This window comes from Hydractinia symbiolongicarpus, chromosome 6 (genome assembly GCF_029227915.1).
Source record: "Hydractinia symbiolongicarpus strain clone_291-10 chromosome 6, HSymV2.1, whole genome shotgun sequence".
Lineage (NCBI taxonomy): Eukaryota > Metazoa > Cnidaria > Hydrozoa > Anthoathecata > Hydractiniidae > Hydractinia > Hydractinia symbiolongicarpus.
This window is the reverse complement of record NC_079880.1, coordinates 14,738,871-14,765,194: the sequence shown is the minus strand read 5'-3', so window position 1 is coordinate 14,765,194 and position 26,324 is coordinate 14,738,871. Positions and strand designations below refer to the sequence as shown.

The 26,324-nt window shown below is 33.8% G+C and overlaps 2 protein-coding genes and 1 long non-coding RNA gene across 3 annotated transcripts; 2 read left to right on the top strand and 1 right to left on the bottom strand.

Moving 5' to 3' along the window:
- The first annotated feature begins 875 nt into the window (after positions 1–875).
- Positions 876–4,253, top strand: LOC130647138 (uncharacterized). The gene is made up of 4 exons (XR_008982806.1): positions 876–1,821; positions 2,640–2,708; positions 3,481–3,521; positions 4,088–4,253. It is a non-coding gene; the product is annotated as an uncharacterized LOC130647138 (long non-coding RNA).
- A 5,057-nt stretch (positions 4,254–9,310) lies between these two features.
- Positions 9,311–13,729, top strand: LOC130647724 (uncharacterized). Its single transcript, XM_057453679.1, has 3 exons — positions 9,311–10,125; positions 10,945–11,013; positions 13,469–13,729. The coding sequence occupies exons 1-3, from the start codon at positions 10,048–10,050 to the stop codon at positions 13,706–13,708; spliced, it is 387 nt and encodes a 128-aa protein (XP_057309662.1). The 5' UTR covers positions 9,311–10,047; the 3' UTR covers positions 13,709–13,729.
- Positions 13,730–21,825: 8,096 nt separating this feature from the next.
- On the bottom strand, positions 21,826–26,324 carry LOC130647313 (uncharacterized). The gene is made up of 3 exons (XM_057453113.1): positions 24,968–26,324; positions 23,510–24,222; positions 21,826–22,159 (listed from the first exon to the last, which is right to left on the bottom strand). The coding sequence occupies exons 1-3, from the start codon at positions 26,034–26,036 to the stop codon at positions 21,971–21,973; spliced, it is 1,971 nt and encodes a 656-aa protein (XP_057309096.1). The 5' UTR covers positions 26,037–26,324; the 3' UTR covers positions 21,826–21,970.

Below are 26,324 nucleotides of genomic sequence, written 5' to 3'. Positions count from 1 at the left end.
GCGAAGCCGGTAATTTCTCGGCAGAATAAGTAAAGGGCGGAAGTTCGATTTAGGAAGCAGGGAGGTACCACCACTAGGCCGTACTAATACCTGCATGCAGCGACAGAAGAAATTATAAAGTATGGGTGTTTTGATCTTGAGAAATCTTCTTTCTCCTGGTTTCCGAAGTTCCACGGAAAAATAGAGTTTGAAGTTGTTGTTTTTGGAAAGTCTTTCCTTGCAGATCGACGAAAGGACTACGGCAACAATATTTTGACCTGGAAAGCACAAAATACTTAAGTCTAATTGATGACAAGATAAATCTGACGACTTCACTTCGGAGGGTGCATCAGTAAGGCAGCTAATAAGACTGCCGCCGTACTTGCATTTTAAGGCCTTTAAGGTGGTTACTATAGAAATAAGTGGCCGGATTTCAATAATTTTGTTTTACCTGTTTTCTGACAGCAAATTCATGTTAGAATACCGTGGAAAGTAGTGCTTATGACAAATTTCGTGATTTTTTGCGCAATCTGGCACTTTTTCCAACCAACCGCAAATATAAGTGCATAGTAATTTAGACAGCTTTCTTGCCCCTCCGTCGGGGTTTAATGCTTTGCAATTGCTAGATGATACTTAAGGGCCTCCTAAGACAATATATGACAGTTCTGAATATTATATGTGGTGTTCTACACGAAGTCTCTAAAGCGGACACCTTTGGTGTAAAAAAAAGTGTCTGTCTTATAGAGATTATCTTGTGAGAGTTTGACCTGAAATCCGTCCGTTCCAAGGAATAGTGTCCGTTATATAGAGGTGCCCGCTTTAGACCATGTTCGCTCCAGAGAGATTCCACTGTAATAACAAGGTAGCTATACTAACAGTTGCTTGTACTGTCGCCTAAAGCAACAGCCTCCGTCTCATTAACAATCAATGACGTCATACCATTCCATCCGACAGCTGACAGGTACATGTTATAATTTTGTTCAATTTCTCCTCTTGACATGAACACAAAGCGTCGGAAATTATAAAAGACATACTCCTAATCCACGTTAATCCCATTTGACAGTAAACACGGAAGGTCTGCTTTGAAAGATTGTTCAAATATTAGTCATGTTGAACACACACAGTTTTAGACAAAAATTAATTTGTCGCACTCCCTCGTAGCTGCTATTTTATGTCATCTCTACCCAAACATTGTAAAGGAGAAAATACTGCAGTGGGTGCAAATGGGATGGTGTTAGTAGAATCTTAAAAAACATTAGATCTTGCGGCTGATTTTCAAAATATTAAAATGTAACGCAAAAAGATTCTGAACCAAGTGAAGGAGCATGAAGTTGCCAACACAAACACTTCTCAAAACAGTTCTACCCTATCACGTGGTTGTCTCATTAATCAATCTCTCGCTGACTCGATAATTCCTAATATTTTCGTAATAAGTCCTCGAAATACCTTCCCAACATGGTTCTACAAACAGAACGAAGTTTTAATTCTTTAACCCATACTGTAATAAGATATAAGTTTCTTTTACAATAAACAATAAAAATCTCATTTCCCATATGCTTTGCAGCCGAAACATAGCTAGCATATTAGACTTTGGAAGGAGTTTCTTTCTGCACGCGAGGCCGCTTCAAAAGGTTTACAAAGTTTAATTACCATTACAAGTAACAACTCGACAATCTTTTTTCCTGTTGGATCGACTTTGTTTTGAATTTTGAAGTGTACTGAGTGAAAGTGTTCAACAAGCGTCTGCTTTGATTGGATACCACTATGAAGAATTTGTGTATACTTTTATTTTTGGTTGTTTCGTGTTTGATGGTGATTCATGGAACACGAAAAACTGGTCGGGTAAGTTTTCCTTTTAAAAAGTTTATATTTTTATATTTAATTTAACGTCAAGAACGTTTTGCAGTGTGTAGTCTGCTAACTACAGATAGACACGCTTGTGGAGAATGAACCACAAAATGTTGTAGAGACGGGATTAAAAATTCGGATTTCCTCTAATAAAAATCATACACGTTATGGTCGAATAATGACAAACTTTCGGAATTAAACCACTTGAGCTGCTTGTAAAAATAAACGTTTACATCTTCACATCTTTACATTTTTACATGACTAGCTATCTATTCTTTCTCGTTCAAAACATTGACAATTTATATAACAATTTTGTTATGTCTCAAAGTATTCGGCTGTCAACATTCAGTCAGCAACATTTAGTTTTCTTAACAACGTCTTTTACATGCATAAAACTGGTGTTAATCTTACGTTAGATAAGAAAGGTTTTTTTAGGGGAATGAGACAGATTAGGACTTTACAAGAAAGGACGCACCAGTGCTTTAAGGGGAAAAGACAGGCTTGTTATTGCATGAGGCAAATGTAGTTGGACACATTTAACGATATTACTACTAGGACTCTATGTAATTTAATCAAGTTGTTTTACAATTATAAATTTACCTAAAGCTCTTTTATTTTTCTTCAACTTATGGATTTTAGTGGTGCCATGGGAGCAAAAATCGCGTAAAAAAAACACATAACACAAGGTGGTCCTTAACATATCTGCTTTAAGCACTCTTTATTGCTTTTCCGGTAAAAGGAGATCGTGCATAGTTGAAATAGGACAAATATAACTGGGACAATAGAGAATCGACAAGATTTGTTTTTTTTAGTGTTGGATTGCGAAGAGGTCATCAGGATATTCTGTCGTTTGCGATTCATCACGTTTTCCAAGATCGAAAGTAAGTGAAAGTTGACATCATTTTATTGTACATGAGGCTTGTTTTTATGAGATGTGGTTATTTTGCAGAATTTGAAAAATTTATCCCAAAGTGTCAAATTTGCGCGAAAAATCTATTCACTTGCAACATAACCAATTTGCAAAAATAAATAATTTGCGCTTGGTTCACAAGAGAAGAAAAGTGTGATAATTTGGTCTTATAAAAAAAAATGAAATTTTAAAGCAGCTAATTCGCCTAAGAGTGGAGACATTAACAATTTAAATCTGTCTTTTTTTTTTCATTTGCCTAATATCATCCTGAGTTCCCTCCGTAGTAACGGTTCAAGAAACAAGAGACCGATGCAACAATGTAAAAGACTTGGACATGTGAATTTAAAATTGGCGGAAGGCAGGATATTTCTGTTTATTATAGTTTGCAGCATGTTTTATTTTCTGGTCCAAAATTGGCCATGAAAAAACGCCTAGGTTGCATGACACTAGTAAGAAAGAAGATAGAACAGTGTCTTTTTTCAAACACGTCGAAAATACCATATGTTTAAAGATCTTAAAATGATATCAAAAAAAATTGCTATTCCTTATTTATTTGATTAGGATGTGATAGTATACGATGGATTTTAAAAAGTTTAGACCGTAATTTATCTGCTAGATTGCCTTGGTTGCCATTGCAAACACTCGTACGACGAAAAAGATCTTTTGATTTAGGAACATAGCATTTCGCAACATAGCAGTCTTAACTATAAAAGAAATCGACTAATACTGTGTTTCTTTTTTAGGATGCTGGGTATTTGTTCAGTGAAGACGATTGACAAAGATGGTGAGTGTCTGTGAAGATATATATATATATATGATTACGATAACCTTTCAGAAGTTATTGCTACAATTTATAAGTCAACAAACATTTCTCTAAATGTTGCTTTCCATTAAATTATTTATGACCACAACTCGTACCGTTTCAATGTTGGTGCTCAATATACTCAATTTCCATAACATTAAAGATGGCAGTGTTTTCTAAATTTTTATTGGTTGTTAAAAACTTCTTAGCAGCAGACTCTTTTTAACTTTTTTAACTTGAATGATAGTCATCCCCACAGTTGAATCTCTGTAATTTAAACTTGAAGAAGATCGGAAAATGCAGATATGAATAGGACATAGGTAGAAGAAAATCTTGAAGAACCATTTTCGATATTGAAATATTGATATGGTCTTTGATATGAGCTTAAATTGTTTTTCACGGGATGTAAGCTTTAACACAGCACTTTTTATCCAATTTTTTATATGCATTGACTGTATTCAAAGTATGGGGACAGATTATAGGAGGGCGGTGGCGTTTAAACGAGGATGTATCTCGCAACAATATAAATTGAATAATTTTTTTTTTAGAAATCGACGAAAAGTTACACACTAAGGAATAACTTCCGACTATATCAAACACACTTATATATTTATACATTTATATTTATTCAAGTCACTTGTGTATTAATTTTTGTACTTTGTATTACATTTTTCTTATTTTCATTCATCAAATAACTCAATTTTTAACGCTTTATTAAAAAGTTGCCGTTAAACCGCGACTAAATCCCTGAGAATTTACCATCGCAACAAACTCAATAAAAATATGAGGCGCGTGGCCTTGTGGTTATGTAGTGCGTTTCGTAATCACAAGGTCCGTGGTTCGGTCCACAGCGCGGGCATGTTTAGCAAGTGTCTTTACAACAGCTTCGTGTCAACCCATGTCATGTGAGGGAAATTGGGTAGGTAATGCTGGTGTATACTTAATGTATACTCGGACCCACATTAATAACAGTGTTTCAAACACTGCAGTGGCCATATCCTGTATAAATATTCGGAATAATAATACATCACACTTGCTGTTTCATTGGCCCGTAGCGCAATTGTGAGATCATGCCTACAACGGGTAGTAATAAAGAGGAGGTGACTTAGACGGAATGTCTGGAAAATTATTTCTTACAGTTTCACTAATCAATGGAATATTAAGGGGATATACTGTGTTTATACCGGAAACTGTGTGAAATCTTAAACAAAGATCGTTGTATCATCGCCATACTAAATCAAATTAAATAACAATTTTGCCACAACATGTCACTGAACATCCGTGACTGTCTGTTCGAAGTTTAAAGTTGTATAACTCTGTGATATGATTGTCTTTAAGCAAAAATATGGATTAAGAAGCTGTGCATAAATACCATCAGTCACTAAAAATTTTAAAACACATGTTTGTCAAGCATCGTTTTTTATTCTTGTACACAGGTTCAAATGCTGTTCCGATTTCAAAAACAAGATACCCCTAGAATTAGAATTATCACCTTATAAATGTTCCAAACTGACATAGGAATAGGGGAATACCCCCATCAAAATTGCTAATGTGGATGAAACCAATTTATACAGTTAAAACATGTTGAAGGTATGATACTGACTGATTCAATAAGCTTGAGTTTTAAACAAAAATCGTAACCTGTTGTTACGATAAGTACAAAATATTGACAAAAATGCCTTAAAGTCGCTTCCCAGTAACATAAAATGATGTTAAACAACTATTAACACAACAGTTACGCAAATGATAACATTGCAATTTTATTAGAACAAGAATTTGGTAGACAACTGTTGCACAGGAATTATGAGCGTTTTTGGGCACCATGCCATAAAGTAGCGTTTACGATGGCCAAAATATAGAGTTATGCGAATTCAAATAACAGAAAAATCTGTTTAACACAACAGAATGATTGATCGAGTTTTTGAGTATGAATAACAAAACAGCATAAATACACATAGCTACCTGGAAAGGCTGCTTTTCATGATGTACGCTTGTAGCCGCGACACGCCATTCTGTTTTAAAGCTGCGAGGATGGTTAGCATCAATATCATCCGGGTTATAGACCGGAATTTGGCTTAAGAATAACACCCGTTTGTCACACTTCTTCTGATAATAATGAAATTTGCAGACACTAGTTAAGGGACTCAGCGTTTAACGTGCAGCGAGCTAGGGTAAGCCTGTACGCAAACCCGTTATTAGGCTACCGTGCGAATTTTGTGTATGTTTAGCGCGAAGTAATCTCGGCAGCCATGCTATAGAGGCATTAAGAAGATTACGTTATCTCTATGATACAAGAACACGTTTTTCTAATTATGGATTTTGACGAAGTGTGTTTAGGAAGGTGGGCGTATAAACAGTTATTCAGTACATCAGCAAGAGATTCAGAAATGTCATTTCTGGTTAGGGTGGTTACATCAGCAAGAGATTCAGAAATGTCATTTCTCGTTAAGGTGGTTACATCAGCAAGAGAGTCAGAAATGTCATTTCTCGTTAAGGTGGTTACTAAAGAAATAAAATATATCGCAACGGACTATCTTTTCTAAAGTTATTTAATAAGGATATCATAGTATGCGAAAGTAAACCAAAATTAAGTCAAAATTTTAATCGATTAGTTGCCATGGTTAGTTGTTGCTAGGCAACATATGACACTTTGACGCTTAATGGCATACTAAATCACCGAATAACGAGCACTACTACAAGCGCCTTTTCGGTCGCGTTTGTTTCTTAAGGACTACGTGTATGGATGGTAGCATCGACAAACGTCTTCCGACAAAATGACTAAAACAGAGCGAAGCCGGTAATTTCTCGGCAGAATAAGTAAAGGGTGGAAGTTCGATTTAGGAAGCAGGGAGGTACCACCACTAGGCCGTACTAATACCTGCATGCAGCGACAGAAGAAATTATAAAGTACTAGCTGAATACCCGTGGGGGAATCCACTGAATCTCTCATTAAACCGATGTAAGGGATACCAAACAAAAACATACAACACAGTAATGTGAATTTTTAAAAGTCACAATTTGTATTATTCTAGTTGATAACCACTAGAACAAAACGTCCAAAAAAATAAATATGTGCAGCAATAAAAAAATAACAATAAAAGAGAAAAAACCCTGGGATTGAAGTTGCTCACAATCTGCGTTATATATGTACCCGCTGAAACAGAACGCTTAAAAATATAAGCATGTCCAGCAACAAATAAAAATGCAAAAAGTTTAACAAAATCGAAGGTGGCTAACAAATCTGTTAAAACTATATACTTGCTTTGCCATACCCGAAATATAAAAGGGAAAATGGTATACCAGACATTAGAAAAAATCGATAAGTCACACAAATAAGGTTATTGCAAAGTTTCCACAACGTACAGATTCTAATGCATCATACCAAATTAGCTATTTAGTCTATTGCATATAGCAACCTTCCCAATGCGCAAACGTGCAGTGCATGATAACAATGCAGTGTTTTCGAATTGAAGAATCGAATATTATTTTAAACGGTAACGTAACAAATGTAAACATTGATTTAACTTTGTTTACATTAAGGTTTATTATAACGACATCAACCACTTCGTAGCGTTAAAAACAGTAACAACATAAAAATACTTTCTACATTTTATATAAACTCTTCTCTATTATATACACGCTGTATTTTATAAGAATAGTGTTTTTTTTTTTCGTTTCGGCCTTCATGTTCTTAGCTTTCCCTGGTGTACTTGCCCATTGTTTTGGAGAGAAAAAGGTTCAGTCATACAAATTTTTATATTAAAAGAAACAACCAAGCTTAGACATATTCTTAGGATATTCTGACCCATTGTTTAGAGTATATTCTTACAAAAAATGTTAAATATGTTCAGGCTAAAGACAAAACATATTTAACTTCATATTAAAGGGAAAGTTTAGCTGGAAGCGTGTAAACGGCTTAAAAACGTCGCTTTACATTTTAGATTCTTATAAAAATTGTGTCAAAAGAAAACGCATTTAAGCTCAAGACTCAACAAGGAACTAAAAATTTAAAGGAAAAGCTGAGCTCTGAAAGTTAAAACGGTTAAAAAAAACGTTACACACCTAAACTTATTTCTTTACCAGATAAACTAAACAACACACCTGCCTTTCTTTGGCTTTCTCAGTTAGCTAGCGTCTCTGGATAAAAGACCAATCAGTTTTTTACTTCGATTATTAAACTTCGCTTCATCCCAAAGAAAACAAATTGAAAATGTATAGCTAGCTACAATTGTCTGATACATTTCCAATCAGTTCTCTTTTTGACGTTATATTATCGTACGTTTTTCTTCTTTATAACAAATATTTCTGGCAACAACATAAACTTTTTTTATTCTCGCTCGACATCAACAGTCGCTCTACAATGACAACAGTTTTGTTCTTTACTTCTTAGATTCGAATTATCATTCGAATTCGATAGTTTTTTTAAAAGAAAGCAACTTCGGTCCCAGAACACAAAAAAGATAGAAGAAACAAATAAGCTTCAATCTAACCTCGTGATGAGTAAACCTTGTTTGAAATAACTTTTTTCAGGATTACTTTGAAAAAGAGACAACTTTCTTCGCTTTGGTTTTCATTTTTCAGTTAATAAACTTTGTTTCCGTGAGATACGGCGCATGGAAAACCGGGGGTAAAATTTAATTATTCTATCTTAAACGACCAGCGGGGCTTTTACAACAAAAAAACAAATAAAACCATTTGAAATTAAAATAAAAATTAGTTTTATGAGTAAGAAAAGAGAATTAAATATTTATATAGTAACCCCCTGATTTGCGTTTTTTTTAACTTGGTAAATTTTAGCGTAACGCCACGTCGTAAGAAAGTGACCTGTGATTTGTGTGACGTGGCCTCACCGTGCGCACACACACACAAGGCGTATTAATATATAGATGGGTGTTTTGATCTTGAGAAATCTTCTTTCTCCTGGTTTCCGAAGTTCCACGGAAAAATAGAGTTTGAAGTTGTTGTTTTTGGAAAGTCTTTCCTTGCAGATCGACGAAAGGACTACGGCAACAATATTTTGACCTGGAAAGCACAAAATACTTAAGTCTAATTGATGACAAGATAAATCTGACGACTTCACTTCGGAGGGTGCATCAGTAAGGCAGCTAATAAGACTGCCGCCGTACTTGCATTTTAAGGCCTTTAAGGTGGTTACTATAGAAATAAGTGGCCGGATTTCAATAATTTTGTTTTACCTGTTTTCTGACAGCAAATTCATGTTAGAATACCGTGGAAAGTAGTGCTTATGACAAATTTCGTGATTTTTTGCGCAATCTGGCACTTTTTCCAACCAACCGCAAATATAAGTGCATAGTAATTTAGACAGCTTTCTTGCCCCTCCGTCGGGGTTTAATGCTTTGCAATTGCTAGATGATACTTAAGGGCCTCCTAAGACAATATATGACAGTTCTGAATATTATATGTGGTGTTCTACACGAAGTCTCTAAAGCGGACACCTTTGGTGTAAAAAAAAGTGTCTGTCTTATAGAGATTATCTTGTGAGAGTTTGACCTGAAATCCGTCCGTTCCAAGGAATAGTGTCCGTTATATAGAGGTGCCCGCTTTAGACCATGTTCGCTCCAGAGAGATTCCACTGTAATAACAAGGTAGCTATACTAACAGTTGCTTGTACTGTCGCCTAAAGCAACAGCCTCCGTCTCATTAACAATCAATGACGTCATACCATTCCATCCGACAGCTGACAGGTACATGTTATAATTTTGTTCAATTTCTCCTCTTGACATGAACACAAAGCGTCGGAAATTATAAAAGACATACTCCTAATCCACGTTAATCCCATTTGACAGTAAACACGGAAGGTCTGCTTTGAAAGATTGTTCAAATATTAGTCATGTTGAACACACACAGTTTTAGACAAAAATTAATTTGTCGCACTCCCTCGTAGCTGCTATTTTATGTCATCTCTACCCAAACATTGTAAAGGAGAAAATACTGCAGTGGGTGCAAATGGGATGGTGTTAGTAGAATCTTAAAAAACATTAGATCTTGCGGCTGATTTTCAAAATATTAAAATGTAACGCAAAAAGATTCTGAACCAAGTGAAGGAGCATGAAGTTGCCAACACAAACACTTCTCAAAACAGTTCTACCCTATCACGTGGTTGTCTCATTAATCAATCTCTCGCTGACTCGATAATTCCTAATATTTTCGTAATAAGTCCTCGAAATACCTTCCCAACATGGTTCTACAAACAGAACGAAGTTTTAATTCTTTAACCCATACTGTAATAAGATATAAGTTTCTTTTACAATAAACAATAAAAATCTCATTTCCCATATGCTTTGCAGCCGAAACATAGCTAGCATATTAGACTTTGGAAGGAGTTTCTTTCTGCACGCGAGGCCGCTTCAAAAGGTTTACAAAGTTTAATTACCATTACAAGTAACAACTCGACAATCTTTTTTCCTGTTGGATCGACTTTGTTTTGAATTTTGAAGTGTACTGAGTGAAAGTGTTCAACAAGCGTCTGCTTTGATTGGATACCACTATGAAGAATTTGTGTATACTTTTATTTTTGGTTGTTTCGTGTTTGATGGTGATTCATGGAACACGAAAAACTGGTCGGGTAAGTTTTCCTTTTAAAAAGTTTATATTTTTATATTTAATTTAACGTCAAGAACGTTTTGCAGTGTGTAGTCTGCTAACTACAGATAGACACGCTTGTGGAGAATGAACCACAAAATGTTGTAGAGACGGGATTAAAAATTCGGATTTCCTCTAATAAAAATCATACACGTTATGGTCGAATAATGACAAACTTTCGGAATTAAACCACTTGAGCTGCTTGTAAAAATAAACGTTTACATCTTCACATCTTTACATTTTTACATGACTAGCTATCTATTCTTTCTCGTTCAAAACATTGACAATTTATATAACAATTTTGTTATGTCTCAAAGTATTCGGCTGTCAACATTCAGTCAGCAACATTTAGTTTTCTTAACAACGTCTTTTACATGCAACAAAACTGGTGTTAATCTTACGTTAGATAAGAAAGGTTTTTTTAGGGGAATGAGACAGTTTAGGACTTTACAAGAAAGGACGCACCAGTGCTTTAAAGGGAAAAGGCAGGCTTGTTATTACATGAGGCAAATGTAGTTGGACACATTTAACTATATTGCTACTAGGACTCTATGTACTTTAATCAAGTTGTTTTACAATTATAAATTTACCTAAAGCTCTTTTATTTTTCTTCAACTTATGGATTTTAGTGGTTTCATGGGAGCAAAAATCGCGTGAAAAAAACACATAACACAAGGTGGTCCTTAACATATCTGCTTTAAGCACTCTGTATTGCTTTTCCGGTAAAAGGAGATCGTGCATAGTTGAAATAGGACAAATATAACTGGGACAATAGAGAATCGACAAGATTTGTTTTTTTTAGTGTTGGATTGCGAAGAGGTCATCAGGATATTCTGTCGTTTGCGATTCATCACGTTTTCCAAGATCGAAAGTAAGTGAAAGTTGACATCATTTTATTGTACATGAGGCTTGTTTTTATGAGATGTGGTTATTTTGCAGAATTTGAAAAATTTATCCCAAAGTGTCAAATTTGCGCGAAAAATCTATTCACTTGCAACATAACCAATTTGCAAAAATAAATAATTTGCGCTTGGTTCACAAGAGAAGAAAAGTGTGATAATTTGGTCTTATAAAAAAAAATGAAATTTTAAAGCAGCTAATTCGCCTAAGAGTGGAGACATTAACAATTTAAATCTGTCTTTTTTTTTTCATTTGCCTAATATCATCCTGAGTTCCCTCCGTAGTAACGGTTCAAGAAACAAGAGAGCGATGCAACAATGTAAAAGACTTGGACATGTGAATTTAAAATTGGCGGAAGGCAGGATATTTCTGTTTATTATAGTTTGCAGCATGTTTTATTTTCTGGTCCAAAATTGGCCATGAAAAAACGCCTAGGTTGCATGACACTAGTAAGAAAGAAGATAGAACAGTGTCTTTTTTCAAACACGTCGAAAATACCATATGTTTAAAGATCTTAAAATGATATCAAAAAAAATTGCTATTCCTTATTTATTTGATTAGGATGTGATAGTATACGATGGATTTTAAAAAATTTAGACCGTAATTTATCTGCTAGGTTGCCTTGGTTGCCATTGCAAACACTCGTACGACGAAAAAGATCTTTTGATTTAGGGTCATCGCCATTGCATGTTGCCGATGCAATAAAAATAACGCTATAAATCTTTTGGGCTATGTAAATCGAACTGAATATTGAAACATAAAAATGTCAGAACACAGGCCAAACTGTTTTCTACGATTTCTCAAAACAATTCGCTGTGTAACCGCTAAGTTTTAAAATTTTCTTGGTGGCGCGGTTACATAGGTCGAACAGCTAAAATAGTTTTTCTTTCAAAGTTTCTAACTTATGAAACGATTGAAGGTCGATCATTTTGCCCTAACTCGCATCAGCTTTTTTCCCCAAGTTAACTCTGACAAGTTTAATCTGACTGCGTGTAAAGCTTCTCATTTTATACCCACCACTGTGATATACTATCCTGGGACGCCTGGTAGTGTCTTAAGGCGTTAAACACAGTTTAAAAAGCTGGAGTGATCTCTACATATGGCGAAAGAAGTTGTTATGTGCGTTGCTATGCAGCTTTTCTCGAGCTTGGTCGACAATAGAGTAAATATCCATTATTTTGCTGGGAAGTAATTATTTTCTAGTAAATAATGGCCGCGAGATTAGGGCCTAACCATTGGCTTTAAGCATAAGAATGACAGAGTTTGGAAGAAGTGAAAACTTCAGTCTTGTTCACTTAAAAAAAAATTTCACTAAGGCAGCCTCTAGCTAAGTTGGAATCAAAGTTGAACGAAAGGACTAATTTGAATTAACAGGTGCTGTTCCATTAATTATATTCTTGACAATCATGAAAATATATCACTAACCTGAGGACCCACTTAAATCCCTATATGAACGACACTTTAAACAAGTAATTCGATCTTAACGACATGTTTATATCAATAGTTGAAAGTGGGATCGTTCATCAACAGGTCAAAACTTGCAAATAGTGACTACGCTACATAATTTATGTATAGTTAAGAGAATCGTAAGTGGGTAATAAAAAGTAGCTTAAATGTGCAAACGTGTAAAGTTAAAAGTATTAAATTTTGCGGCTAATGAAATTTGTGGGTTAAAAATAGGTACTTTGTAATGAACTTAAAAGATCTATATCTCCGGATAAAATTGAAGTAATTACTTGAAACTTGGAATGGTGTGTTTTAGATTGATTTGATAAAATGGAGCCAAAAAGTATCTTTTCTTAAATTACTGAAAAAGCACTTTCGGAAAAACATATATTATTAACACCACATCGGTTTTAAAAAAAGATTCATGTGCCAAAGTCAATAAAAGCCAAAAAAAGCACAAAATATCAAAAGTATGTTAATCTCCTGAGACCATCTTCCGTTAGTCTCGATGTACCTATATTATTAGAACAACTTTGTAAGAACAATGAAGCTGAAAATGACTGGAAAGTAGGAACTAGAACAGTGTCAAGGCTAAAACTTTTTACTTTTCTCATAAAGAACAAACAAAAGAGAGACTTTCAATTTTGAGAAATTGTACTTGTAGATTTTACATAAATATTTATAATGTGAAATGTAACATAAGTAAGAACTACTGATAACATAACAACAAAATAAGGACACATTGAACATGCGAAACAATAAGAACATCTTAGACTGAGGCAAAAATTCTTAGTTCTTACTAAAAAAGTGTAACCAGCTCTGCAAGAACACAAAAAGTTGGAAAAAACGAGAGTTCGTTATATCGATTGTTTTGTGAGAGTGCAGCACCAAATTTGGTTTGTTAAATTGACAGGTCACTGAATTCTAATTACGTTATTCATTCATTTATTTATTTTATTTATATTCATTTTATTTTGCAGGTCTCGGAAAAGAAGACACCAGTCAAACCAGCCAAAGAACGCACACGCCGCCGCAAGATTCGTCTAACAATTCAATGCCAAGAACAGGCAACTCCATGGACGAGTGAATCTAACATCTTAACAGCCCTCTCAACATTATTTACAATCAAGTGTCCAGAAGCAACATTTTTACGTGAAACTGCCGTGAAACGAAATGAAACGCAACTACGTATGCAGTATAAATGCTGTTCTCTGAAGTAAAGATGTTTTTTTGGTTTAAAATTAACTGCACGAATCGTTGAAATTGTATTCAAAACTCAAGTTATATTGATAATTCAACTTGTGATATGTTTTTACTAAAAGAAATATGTAATTATATAACATAAATTTTACAAAAAAAATGAAACACTAGAGATTATCTTCAGTGCAAATGTAGATTTAATAATCAACAATCGACCTTAACACATCTTGATATCGGGGAACAATTAACAAACCAAAACAGCATTGTGTTTTGGTATATGAAGCATAAGAATGCATACGACATAAGCGTCATGACTTCAACCAAAATGAAATTTTATCAGATATTTATCCAGCTCCTATTAAAACTTAAATTTAAAAAGTGCACAGTTTAGTTACTTTTGGTGTCTTTAACATGCTGGTATAAAATTAGAATATATGTCATTCTCTTCGATTTTTTTGTTTTTATTAGTAATTATCTATGATTAAAAAGTATGCGTTTAATTAATTCTTGTATTAAAGGATTTAAAAAAATTAAAAAACTTTGAAAGAGTAAAAAAAATATCAGTCAATTAGTTTCTTTCCAGATTTTATCAGCTGTGGAATACACAGCTGAAAGCTCGCGATTTAAGTGAAGATATGCGTGTCTCGGACTCGATTAGTGTTTTAATTGACGGTTAATCTGCCGGTTTAAAACTTGCATAGCTCAGGTTTTTGATATTTTTGTCTTGTAAATATTTTGTATTTTTTCTATACTTATTAGATGTAAATCTTAGTAGACAAATGATTTTTATTATTTTGGCTAAACGTAAAGCAGGCGTGCCAACGTAGCCAGTGTCAGTAGATAGCCATAGACAGACAGCTAGCTAGCTAACTATTTTATGCTTTTCTCCCACGTTTTCTATTTAATTTGGTTATGCTAGCCATCGTTTTCACTTCTTCTTGTGTCATTTTACCAACCTGAAGCTAGTCACAAGTCACGATAAGAAAGTAGTAAAGAGGCATAGACTTTGTAATAATTATCCTATTCTAAAGATGTTTTCCATACATCATAATTTAGCTACACAGCAAAAGAATAAAATATTTAGGGCTACGGCATATCTTATGCGTTATTTTGCCTGTCGATTTGCGTAGAAGGTCTGCGGAATATAATAAACACCACATAACAATGAAACTAGTACTCAGAACTATATTTGGAGAAGTTTTTTGCAGACTATGTTTGAAAGGGCCTTTTATATAAATATATTTTAAAACTAGTCTTCAGTCCATGAAAAAAAAACAAGTGTTGTCGATCGCAGGTATTCTCAGACTTTCGATCTTTGTCATCCCTTTTCAGGCGTCTTCAGCACAAAATAAAAATTGGGCTACCAGTTTGAACAGAATTACTCCGTATATTATTATTGAGCTTGCTGCTTGGTGACTGAACAGAGGGGTTTCTACAAATTTGCCAGCTTGTTTAATTTTTCCTCTGTAAAACAAGCACCAAGAGCTCATTTTTTATTAATTATGCTATGAATTTAAAAGTGTTTACGATGTAAGCTAAAATAGAGCCTTTTTTGTGATAGAGTATATAATTCAATCTTGTGGGCTTAACCGAGAAAGGTAATTAATTAGCAGGGTAAACGACAAACTGCAGCCTGTTTATTATTTAATTTGATCTGAAGTTACATGGGTGTTGTTTTTTGAAAATAGCATTTCAAAAGGGCTTCCCATTAGATGTGATGTACCTGTATCCTGATGGTCAATGTGGTTCGTTTTATTTACCACTTTTACCCGTTCATTGTTTAATATTAGTTTTTCGGATTAATTGAAATAAAATATGTCGTCTGGCAGTTTTTGTCATAACAGACCGCTGTAAAAGTTTCACTGCATGTCCAATAGCACATCTGTGTTAAGCACTCCACGCTTGTTGTGCTACATGGTTTAAATTGATGAAGTGGTTAACCTGACCTGTAATGCTAAATTTTTGTTACTTTAATGAATTTCTTATCTTCCATGCTTTTGAATCGATTCTGTATATACTTTATTGACATATAAGCTAGCCCTTCTGGAAGGCTTTTTGCTTCAAATTATCTGGTACAAATTTTATTACAAACCTTTTTTACTAAAAAAAATAATGTAACTTTTTATTTCATTATATTTCAGTCTTGTAGTGTTTTAGTAATTCGTCTTGTATCATCTGATGCAAATGCTAGGTAAGCGAGACTTGAGTTTTTTTTGGCTGGCTATACGTTGATGAATAGAAATTGGCTTCCCATAGATATAAGAATCCCAAAGTAGGAGAAATTGGTTGCTGGCCTTTGTCTTTTAATAAGCTATAACTCAGTTGAAGATCATTAAACAAAAAACCTAACTTTGTTATTACATCGGTTCCACAGCTTCATAGCTGTACAATATTGTGTTTTCAATAAAAACGACCTCAAAAATTCTGAAATCTAAGTGTTCTAAATTATATGTGATGTTTATAATGGATTTAGAAAACTCTGCAAATTCCATGGTTACAACCTAAAAAATTTAAAGATGACTTGAAGAGCCCAAACAGCTGTTGGTCAATATAGAAAGTGTTGCGGAGCGGGGTGGAGAGTCCCCTAGGTTCGCAAGCGAAAATTTTAGATACCCCTTTCGGTTGAATCGTATAATACACAAAGTTCCCACGTGCTTCATGGTAATCGATCAAACGGTTTCATCTTCGCCAAAGCAAAAAAGGTTTAATTTGATGAAACATATCCTGGGGCTTTCTTTATCAGGAATTATTTTCTGGTTTAGAAATTTTCAATTTTCTGAATATATATTTAAAGATCTTCAGTAGGTGTTGATGATTTCACGAGAACTGCCTGTTAGAATTTATATAAATGCCTCTTTCAAAACGAATGTAGACTTTGAAAAAGTTTCCTGATATAATATATAGTAAAATAATTTCTGTTTCTATAACTTCAGCCCCACTGGTGTATGCTCAGGGGCAGGTTTAAAAAAGTAGATTTCCACATCAACCTTTATATATAAAACATTTATCGTTAACAGGAGAAGGAACGTACTATCTGCAAAATATGCAGCTAGCTATGTTCCTTTGTTGACTTTGCTAAACGTTTTGGTTTTTGGTATAAAATTGTCAGAGACAAGAAATTTTGTGGATGATTATAGCTAGAACAAGCTATGTGATGGGTCATTCCTACAGAGTAGAAGTATTTCACTCAAAAAAGTCATTTGTCATTCATCTGAAATAATTTTTCAAGCTAGTATGTAGCTAGCTAGCTAATTTCATGCTACATTCAAGTTAAAATTGCCAAGGACCAACATATTTTGTGGAGACGGATGTAACTACCAAGCATAAGCGATAATTAGGAATGTGATGGACATTCCTAATTAGAGCAGAATTATGTCACTAACTGTGGGAGAATGTGGAACAGCTAGCTAGCTCGAAAATCTGTCATAAAGAATTCTCTTATGGTGCTAGCATGAGAAAAAATTTTTAATAGGTAGTTTTATCCTAGCTAAATTGGTAGTTTTATGCTAGCTTAGCTGCTACTGTTGTGCTAGCTAGCTCTAGGTGTAAGTAAGGCTAAATAAGGGGTTCATAACATGTAAAAAATAGTGATATAATAGGTACAAAACCTCCACTTCTTTCTTGAAAAATCTCCTATCGTTTTTAGCTAGCTACGCTTAGCACCATCTTTAAAAAACAACAAAAACTCCATCTCCGTGCTAAAAAAATACGTTCTCTCGCTCAATTTGAAACTTACGGGAAAAATTACCAGACAAAGTTACTGGAAAACACAGTCAAATTTATCTGAATTTCGTAGTGGAGAAAGAGTGCTCGATATTTTTGATGTATAGGGACGAGACGCGGAAATCCTATGCAGCCTTATAATTGGCTTATATAATGAGGAAATGGGCTTTGCTTTGCTTCGCAATAAGCTATACGCTTTTCTTTTGTTGTGAAAATCAAAAGCGTTTAAAAATTTTTTTTGCTAAAAGTTTAGAATATAAATAAATAAATATATTATGTAATATAAATTAAGAATTGACATATTTTATGTAGAGTATAAAGTACAACTTTAAGTCAAAGCGATAGGCCGGAGATTTGTAGGGGAGATTTGGATCAAAGATATGTTACTTTGGAAATCGCAATTAAATATCTTTAAATTGAAGATTCAAATGGTACTTGAAAACTGCAAATTGAAATCGTAAATTGAAATGGTAGATTGCAATTTTATTCTTTTATAAAAATGTACGGTTTGTCCAGAGAAGTTAAATTCCATTTTAAAGTCACAATCATACCTAGCGTTTGGTTTTTTAAATTTTACATTTCCTGTGTTTTTAAATTAGGCTTGAAGCAAGTACTAGGTAATTACTGCAAACACTCCAAAACACAAGATGAATCAATCTACATTACACTATTTTATCAGAATTTTTTTTAAAAAAATTAGCCTAAAAAATCACAAAATCTGAAGAAAATCCCCAACTTTACCGTGTTAAGGATCCAATTTTTGGAGGACCTGATATTTACATTTGCAGTTACTATATCACCATAATTTCAAAACACAACACAAGTTTCTTTTCTGCCAGTTAAAAGTACATCCTAACAAAGTTTTATCCTAAAGAAAAAAGATATTTCTTCAATAAAAAACACAGATGTCTCAAAGAAAATACGTAACTATAATGTTATTTACAGCTAGGTAAAATATCGTAGTTATTTATAAAAAAAAGAAAACAGAGGAATATAAATTAAGAAAAAAATTGAGAAAATGGAGGGTCATGTCAAAAAATAGTTTTCTTATAGAAAATAGTGTATACAAACATACAGGTAATAATAAGTCCTTTTATGATTTGAAACTCAACTGATACTTAATTTAAAATAAAGAATACTGTTTTTCAAGAAATCGAAAAAAACAGTAGCTACATTTACCGGGCTCTTGTTAACACTGTTGCTGCAAGCCTGAAACTTGAGTTTTATATGTTACATGACACTTTGAAACCTAGTAAAAGGTTAAGGTAGACAAAATTTTTGAAACACGAGAGCTGAGACTTTCAAGGTTAAAATGAACAAAACAAGTAAACAAACCAAAAAAATTGATTTGATGTGCTTTTATTAAACAAGTTACATCCCTAAGAGCTTTTAAACACGATTGTAAGCAATTACAAAATAAAATTTTGTGTTCAAGTTTGTCGCTCAACTGTTAGACTTCTATGGCTTGTGCATACTCTAAACAAAAACTCATAACGCCCTCCATGACTGCACCCTGTGATAACGTTTTAAGGCTAGTGGTCCAGGGAACGAGGGTTATATAACCTTCCCAAAAAACATTTAATTTCTTAATAGTGATACATAGTTTTAATATTAAAACAATTCTTGACACTGTGGGTCCACCATTTTTACAGGTATTACCAAATCAGGTGTAGCCAAATTTCTTTCACGTGATTGGTTCGCACTAACGGTAAAGGCACGTGCTAAGACATGTTCGCACCATGAACTGAACCGCCAACTTGGTTTTTACGAAGCAAACCACGCCAACTCGCCAACTCACAAACTTTTATACAAATTTTCAAAAAAAACGCTTTCACTTTTTTTACATGGAATGTATTGTTGAAAATAGTTTGTAGGATACAAGTATTCTTCGGACAAGATATCACGTTTTTTCGATAGTATATTTCAGAATAAATAAAACCGTATTTCATGCGCATTTGTAGGAATTTGTTAACACGCATGTAAATACAAACGAAAAATAATTGAACACGGAAGTCTAGTTCTCGTTGTCGATCCAAAACAGGTTAAGACTTTTGTCAACCGTAAGATAAAAAAGAGTAGATAACCCCCCACCTGCTTCCGTCTACAATGTCCGACGAGGCAAAAAATGCTATTTTAACACGCATAAAATAAACATGAAAAACAATGCCAGTAAAACAACAACAATAACAACAATAACAATATTTGTCACTTTGGGTTAAAATTTGGTGGTCAAAAAACATTTCGACTTCGCTATAACATACAGTCCTAAAATATATCGACATATTTGATATGTCTTCAAGCATGAGGGAGGCGGGTAAATCTAGGTAACGTAAGATCGATTTGTACGCGCACCAATTAATGAAAAACAGCCCTGCAATGATTCACCGCATCGCAAAAACTAAAGATATTTTTTTATACTTTGCAAGTCAAAGGAGGAAGTAAAATACAGAATTGTTAAAAAAATATTCCAATTAACGTGGTAACAGCCTCTATGATTGCAACAAATTAGTGAAAATCTTAACTCCTTGGGGATCGGGCGATGCGAAATTTCCAGTTATAAAATTTCGTACCACAGTGATTAAAACGGTATGATTAAAATCTTAATTAGGAAATTAAAAGTATATATTCGTGTTTGCCACAGATATCGAGGGTTTATTTAAAACAGAAATAATGAAGTTCCTATTGGCTTTATTGTTCTTCGCTGGAAGTGCTCTTTTGTGGTTTTGTCGAGTTTTTTGTTTTTTAAAAAACAATTACTTCTTAGATCTTTTGGTTAGTTAATTTTACTTGCGTTGAGAAATCACATTTTTGAATCCCAGTGTCGTTTGATAGTAGTGTTTACCAGTGTCACTTCTTTTCGACCCGTAAAATTCAATAACAACAGAAATATCGTTGATGTCCATCATCCATATTGTCATCATTATTTCCAGGCGCACTTTACCGTCCCAATGTCAAAAAATGCCCTAGAAACGAGGTTGGCCGCTCAGTTAGTTCTCACCCACTCAACACCAAATTGGCTCATAAAAATAGATAAGTAAACAAAAAACAGAAAAGATAAGACAAGTTCTCAAAAGTAGGCCATGTTTTCTTATAAACCTTTCAAAGAAAATAATATACCCAAGTAACATAAATTACATGTTTTTATATGGATGTCGATGTTGGAGCTGGGTAATGGCCAAATAACCACTGATACAACCATAGTACAGTCAGGCGGAGTACCACGGCGGCGAGTTGTTCCGCCACGACGGCGAGTTTATTATACGAGAAGAAGAACGCACTATTATAAAACAACACACAGACCATGGACCCCGGCACCGATACGAGTAGTGACAAAGAGTACACCGCGCTTCCACGCAACAACAAGATGGGCTAAGAGATAAAAAACTATATGTAGTAGCGTCGCGAATAATTTTTAGGTGTTGTTAAGTGTTTTGTTTTTCCTTACTCAGCTTATGAAAAACACAAAAAAATATCCATTATATAAAATCTGAATTTCAGAGTTGGTTAAGACTTTCTATAACTACTTTAATTGTAGCTACTAATTCAAAAATTTTGCGAATATTTCCACTTGCGAAAGTTTGCGCACTTAATGTGAGGATATCGAAACAATGTCTTATAACGAAAAATAACAACAAAACGAACAATGGGATAAAAAACAAAAAGGTTACACAAACAACTTAAAACAACAACAACAACAACAACTTAAAACAACAACAATAACAACAACAACAACTTAAAACAACAACAACAACAACAACAAAAATAACAACAACAAAAACAACAACAATAATAAAATAATAGTATTTATTCGGCTTTTCCATCAATGGTTATTAACCGAACTTTTAAAAAAACAAATAAATAAATAATGTGTTGTAAATAAACTAGAGATGTACATATAAAATATAATAATTAGAAGAATAAAATCTGTTAAAAATACTGGAACACCATTATAAATAAAGTTTTTCTTTCTGTTTCTGTAATCATAAATATTCCGTCTTTACGTTGTGCACAGTCAAAAGAATGTCCGATAGATACTCGCGGCTTTTGCAACTCGTTTATACACTAGGCAGGTAAGGTACACTACTTAAATGCGAAGGCTGAAAATGCAAGATAGAGTACGACCCTACCTTACAACAGCGAAAAGTATAGAAGCATTAATCACTTAATTCATTCGTTTTATTTCACACATCGCCATCTCCAGACACAGTTCTACTCGAACTTATCGCCAGCTCAAGACGCATTGTTCTTCTTATTCATCGCCAGTTTGAAGATGCATTTTTCTTCTTAGTCGTCGTCAACCCAAAACGCTTTCTTTCTACAACGCAAACTCGAAAAGGCGTTTCTCTTTTTACTCGTAGCCAACTCGAAGACGCACTTCAGTTCTTACTCATCTCGAGGACGCGTCTCTTTACTGACTCATTTCGAGGATGCGTTTCTTTTTTTACTCATCTCGAGGATGCGTTTCTTTTTTTACTCATCTCGAGGATACGTTTTTTTCTTTACTCATCTCGAGGACGCGTTTCTCTTTTTACTCGTCACCAACTTAGTTTGCATTTTTTTCAACTCACAGGATCATCCAAAGCATACGCTTGAAATGCTTCTTTGACAGTCAATAACACGTTGCTGGGATAATGCATACCATCAGTCGGCCCCGATGGGTGCGACGCCGTCACTTTGAAAATATTTAGAATCGGTATGTCGGTCTTTTGAAGTTCATCTCTCGTGAACGCGTTCCACAGAACGACACGCTAAGGAAAAAAACAAGCGAAACTTCAATGGACCTATACCTGGTTTAAAACAGAAAAAATTTATAATCCAATCCCCAGAAAAATTTAAAAATCCGTATTTTTGAATCATTTTGAGTCATTTTACCTACAAATCCGCCATTATTGGGCCGAAAAAAAAATCTTTTTGCAAAAAATCAGAAAAAACTAATGATCCAATTCTAAGAAAAGCTGGTAACGGACGGACACAAAAAGCATCCTTGACAATTAAGAAAACAATGAAATGACGTAGTTGAGGAATTCGTTTCACTGGATTGAATCTTATGCCAATTTGAGCTATTTTTGAATAATTTTGCTTTTCCAGCTGTTCCGTTATAAAAAGTAATTTTTTTTGGCATTTAAAATTCAAACCCAATCAAATCATTGAGAAATATTAGGACTCGCTGACTGCGCGAAAATTAGTTTTGACAAATTTGGTTTGATTTTCATTTGGTTAACGGCAAATTAGCTATTTGTTGCCATTAATACATTAGTTTGAAGGCATTGCATTGCGCTTTTATGTTTAAGCCTTAAAACTTGAAAATGGGGTGAAGTAATTAACGTCATCTTCTGCTTGAATTTGGAACCCTTATATCTCCTTAACCTTTACAACCAATTATCTTATATCATTATTTTGATTTGCATTTCAGGTTCTATACAATACAGTCAACAAATAAATTTTTAAAAACATTTTTCATTATTGCTGACGTAACCAAAAAGTAATTGAAAATTATTTAAATTATTCCTCTACCTATGTGGACTTTGTCGTTTGTCATACTCATTTAATAAAACTAAATTTGATGTGACTATTGACAGAACAGACTATCAAAATGAAATGCTTATACTTAATCCTGACCAATATTTTAAAAAATGAAAATAGTTTCGATTAACATTAAACTCAATAACTATTGATATTTCACACTTTCTAATATTTTGACAATACCTTACAAATTTCTCGACATTTCTAACAGACTGGACGACAATGACTCAAAGTGTTGCGTTCTCAAAATATAACTCAAATACCACATATAACTCAAATATTTTCTTATTTCTAACATTTTTGTGTTTTAGTCCGACCGCAGGCTTTCTACCAAAATATCAGGATGTATAATACCCTTAAGTTATGTCCGTTCTTAACCCATATTAGCGATTTAGAAAGCTATCGTTAACTCGAACTTTTATCCTGTGCTTTTAGCTGTGACATTGTGACGAAAATCGATTTTTAGGAATTTATGCAATATATACATATGACGTTTTCCGCTCCAAAGTCGATTTGTTCTTGGTCTCTTAGGTAACAAGAATAAATATAAAATATTATAGAAAAATATATCTAACCTGCTTCGTTAAGAACCTTATGTCATCCACATGAATCTCTTTCCCATCGCTTTTTTCGGCTCTGTATTCATGCTCATTCGGTGATGTTGTTGACGCCCACGCCACACTTGGAAATCGATCAGGAGACGCCCTTCTCCTCATCGACAGCATACTCAGTAGGCTACGAAATAAATCCTGTGCTTTACTCAATTGTGTCGTCATGACGATATGAAGTCCGAAGTTAAGTAGAAGCAAGCTTGATTTCTTTTGCATGCCAGGTTCATCTAATATGTTCTTTATTTCCTCCAATATAATATCCTTGTTAAAATCTTTATCATCAAATATCTTTTTTGTGACTTGCGGATTGGTGTAAACCCACGCGTATGTCAAATTGCAGGTGTAATACTCTCGACAAACGATATCTCGCTTCAAGCTCTCTCCAAAGCGTTTTTGGATGGAATCACCATACACCCAGAGCCAGCTACCAGTAGAGTATGTATGTTTCGGAAATGTTTTCAACTTTTGTTGGAGGTACAGATAACTTCCCTTCCAATAACCACAAGACGGATTAAGATATCTATAATTCACTTCTCTAGATTTTCGTTGAAGGGAATTTAAACTTAAATCTGCTTTGGGATTGTCTGGTACTAGGACATTATATATCTTCTCTTCGTTGATCAGATCCCTTTGTCCATTTAATATACCTTGTTTTTGATATTTGCCTCCTATATTTCCTAACAGGAAGAAAAACAATTTTTCGCCGACGCAAACAAACACAAACTTTTGGAATGCTACTCACAAGCAGGCAGTATATTGGTGATGTGCAAAGTAGTTCTACTTCAACATAAAAAAAACTATTTAATCAAAAAAAATACTAGTTTTTCCCAACTTTTTAAAAATTGCTAGACTTTATTCCCCTACTGTAATTTTGAATAGAGCGCAGAATTACCTAAATGAAATATTTCTATTACATAATTTATAAGAACAGCAAAATTCTAAATCCCATTAAAGTAATCGAAAAATAATAACATTTTCATCACTTTTACTTTAAACTTTTAAATCTTAAATAAATGTTCCTCTTTCAAGTCGGTTTTTCAAGTCGGTTTCCCTCTTATTAAATACCCCTTCTAAATTCTTTTTAGTGGTAGGTTAACAGCAGGAAGAAAATGACATTATTCAAAATTTAACACTCAGGTGGTTCTTTAACCCTATATTAAAAACTTTGAAATTATTACGGCTTCCAATTTAATATGAATTCATATATGAAAAAGTTTAGGATAGTTTTAAGTAATGACCAATAATATTTCAAAATTTGGCAGAGACTGAAAATACTTGAAGCGATTTTAAAAGTATGCCAAGAGTGAAGAACAAATTTTGTCTGTACCCATGGCACAAAATTTAGAGAAAAAAGGCTTAAAAAAAATTTTTTTAGGCCTTTGTAAAATAAAAAAGCGGACAAAGAATGAAGTCAATTCGTACCTTTTTTAAACCACCACATTGGTGGATCCAAATATCCATGACACAAGCTGTATTTCAAGTTAATAACAACACTATAGTCTCCAGACTCCATAAAATCAAATTGTGCATGGTATGTCCCATCCAAATCATCAACCACATCCACTTGAAATGAGACTGGCCCTATTACATGCACCCACCATGAGTCACCACCCCTTTCTTTTCTCAAATTGGATTCATCAAAAGTGGTCATTTTTAAATAGCTCACACTACCAGGTGGTTTAACATTAATGTCGATTGTAGTGAATTTTAAACTTGTTCGTTGTGTGTAATTTTTTTGTCTTTGAGACCATGCTAAAGCATTTTTGCAAGGTTTTATGAGAACGTCGTATGTATCTTCGTTACATTTATGAGGGTAAACATCATTAGCATTTGTTACAACATTCTTAGAAAATAGTTTCTTAGGACTGTATACCATTAATGTTTTCTGGGATGATTCAAACTGAGAGTGCTTTATTTTTAAATTGTTATTTTTCTTTGATTTTGCAAGAGAAAAAATGTTAGGATTTATCTGAATGTTTGGTTTGGCTGTTTTATGGAATGATTTTTTATCAGACTGTGAGTGCTTAACCTTTACACGACCAGCTTTTTTTTGTTTTGACATTTTTCTTACCAGTTTAGGTGGTTTAGCTTTCCTATGTTCAATCTCAGCTATAAATTCCCTGTTTTCTTTACTCAATAAGGTGCCATTATAATTTATACCATTGTTTGCCGTGACAGATGAAGACCTGTTGTTTTGCAATTTTAAATTGATGTCAAACTTGCTTTTGTTGAATGTCACAGTTGGTGCTTCGAATTCCTTCCCTCTCTCCACTAACTTAGCTTTCAATTGATGTAGTTCACCTGGTTTAATTCTAAATTTTGAAACGCAGTTTCTGGATTGCAAAAAAGATAATGATGGAAAGTTACTGTTAATTTTACTGCAAGTGTCTATGAGAAGGTCAATGTATAACGGTGCTAGTCCTAGTAAAACAAGGAAGCATAACAGTCCATAGATCAATTTCTTCATAACTTTCTTTAATTTTATACACATCTAAAATGAATAGAGAAGACTGTTTTTTAAAAGCATTAAATTCCCAATTCTAGAAATATTATTTAAAAATAAAAAATTAGGCTGCAAAATTCTGTTTATGATTTTTTGCTGTCGTTTTCATGCTCTACTAATTAAAAAAGAAAATTGTTTATACACTACAAAACAGTAACGTAAATGGCAAATAAAATGGCAAAATCTCTTCACAGTGTTATTTAAATTTCATGCTATTTTATTTATGAAAATATCTAACCACCATGTCATTCGATCAAAAAGTAAACACTTTCAAAA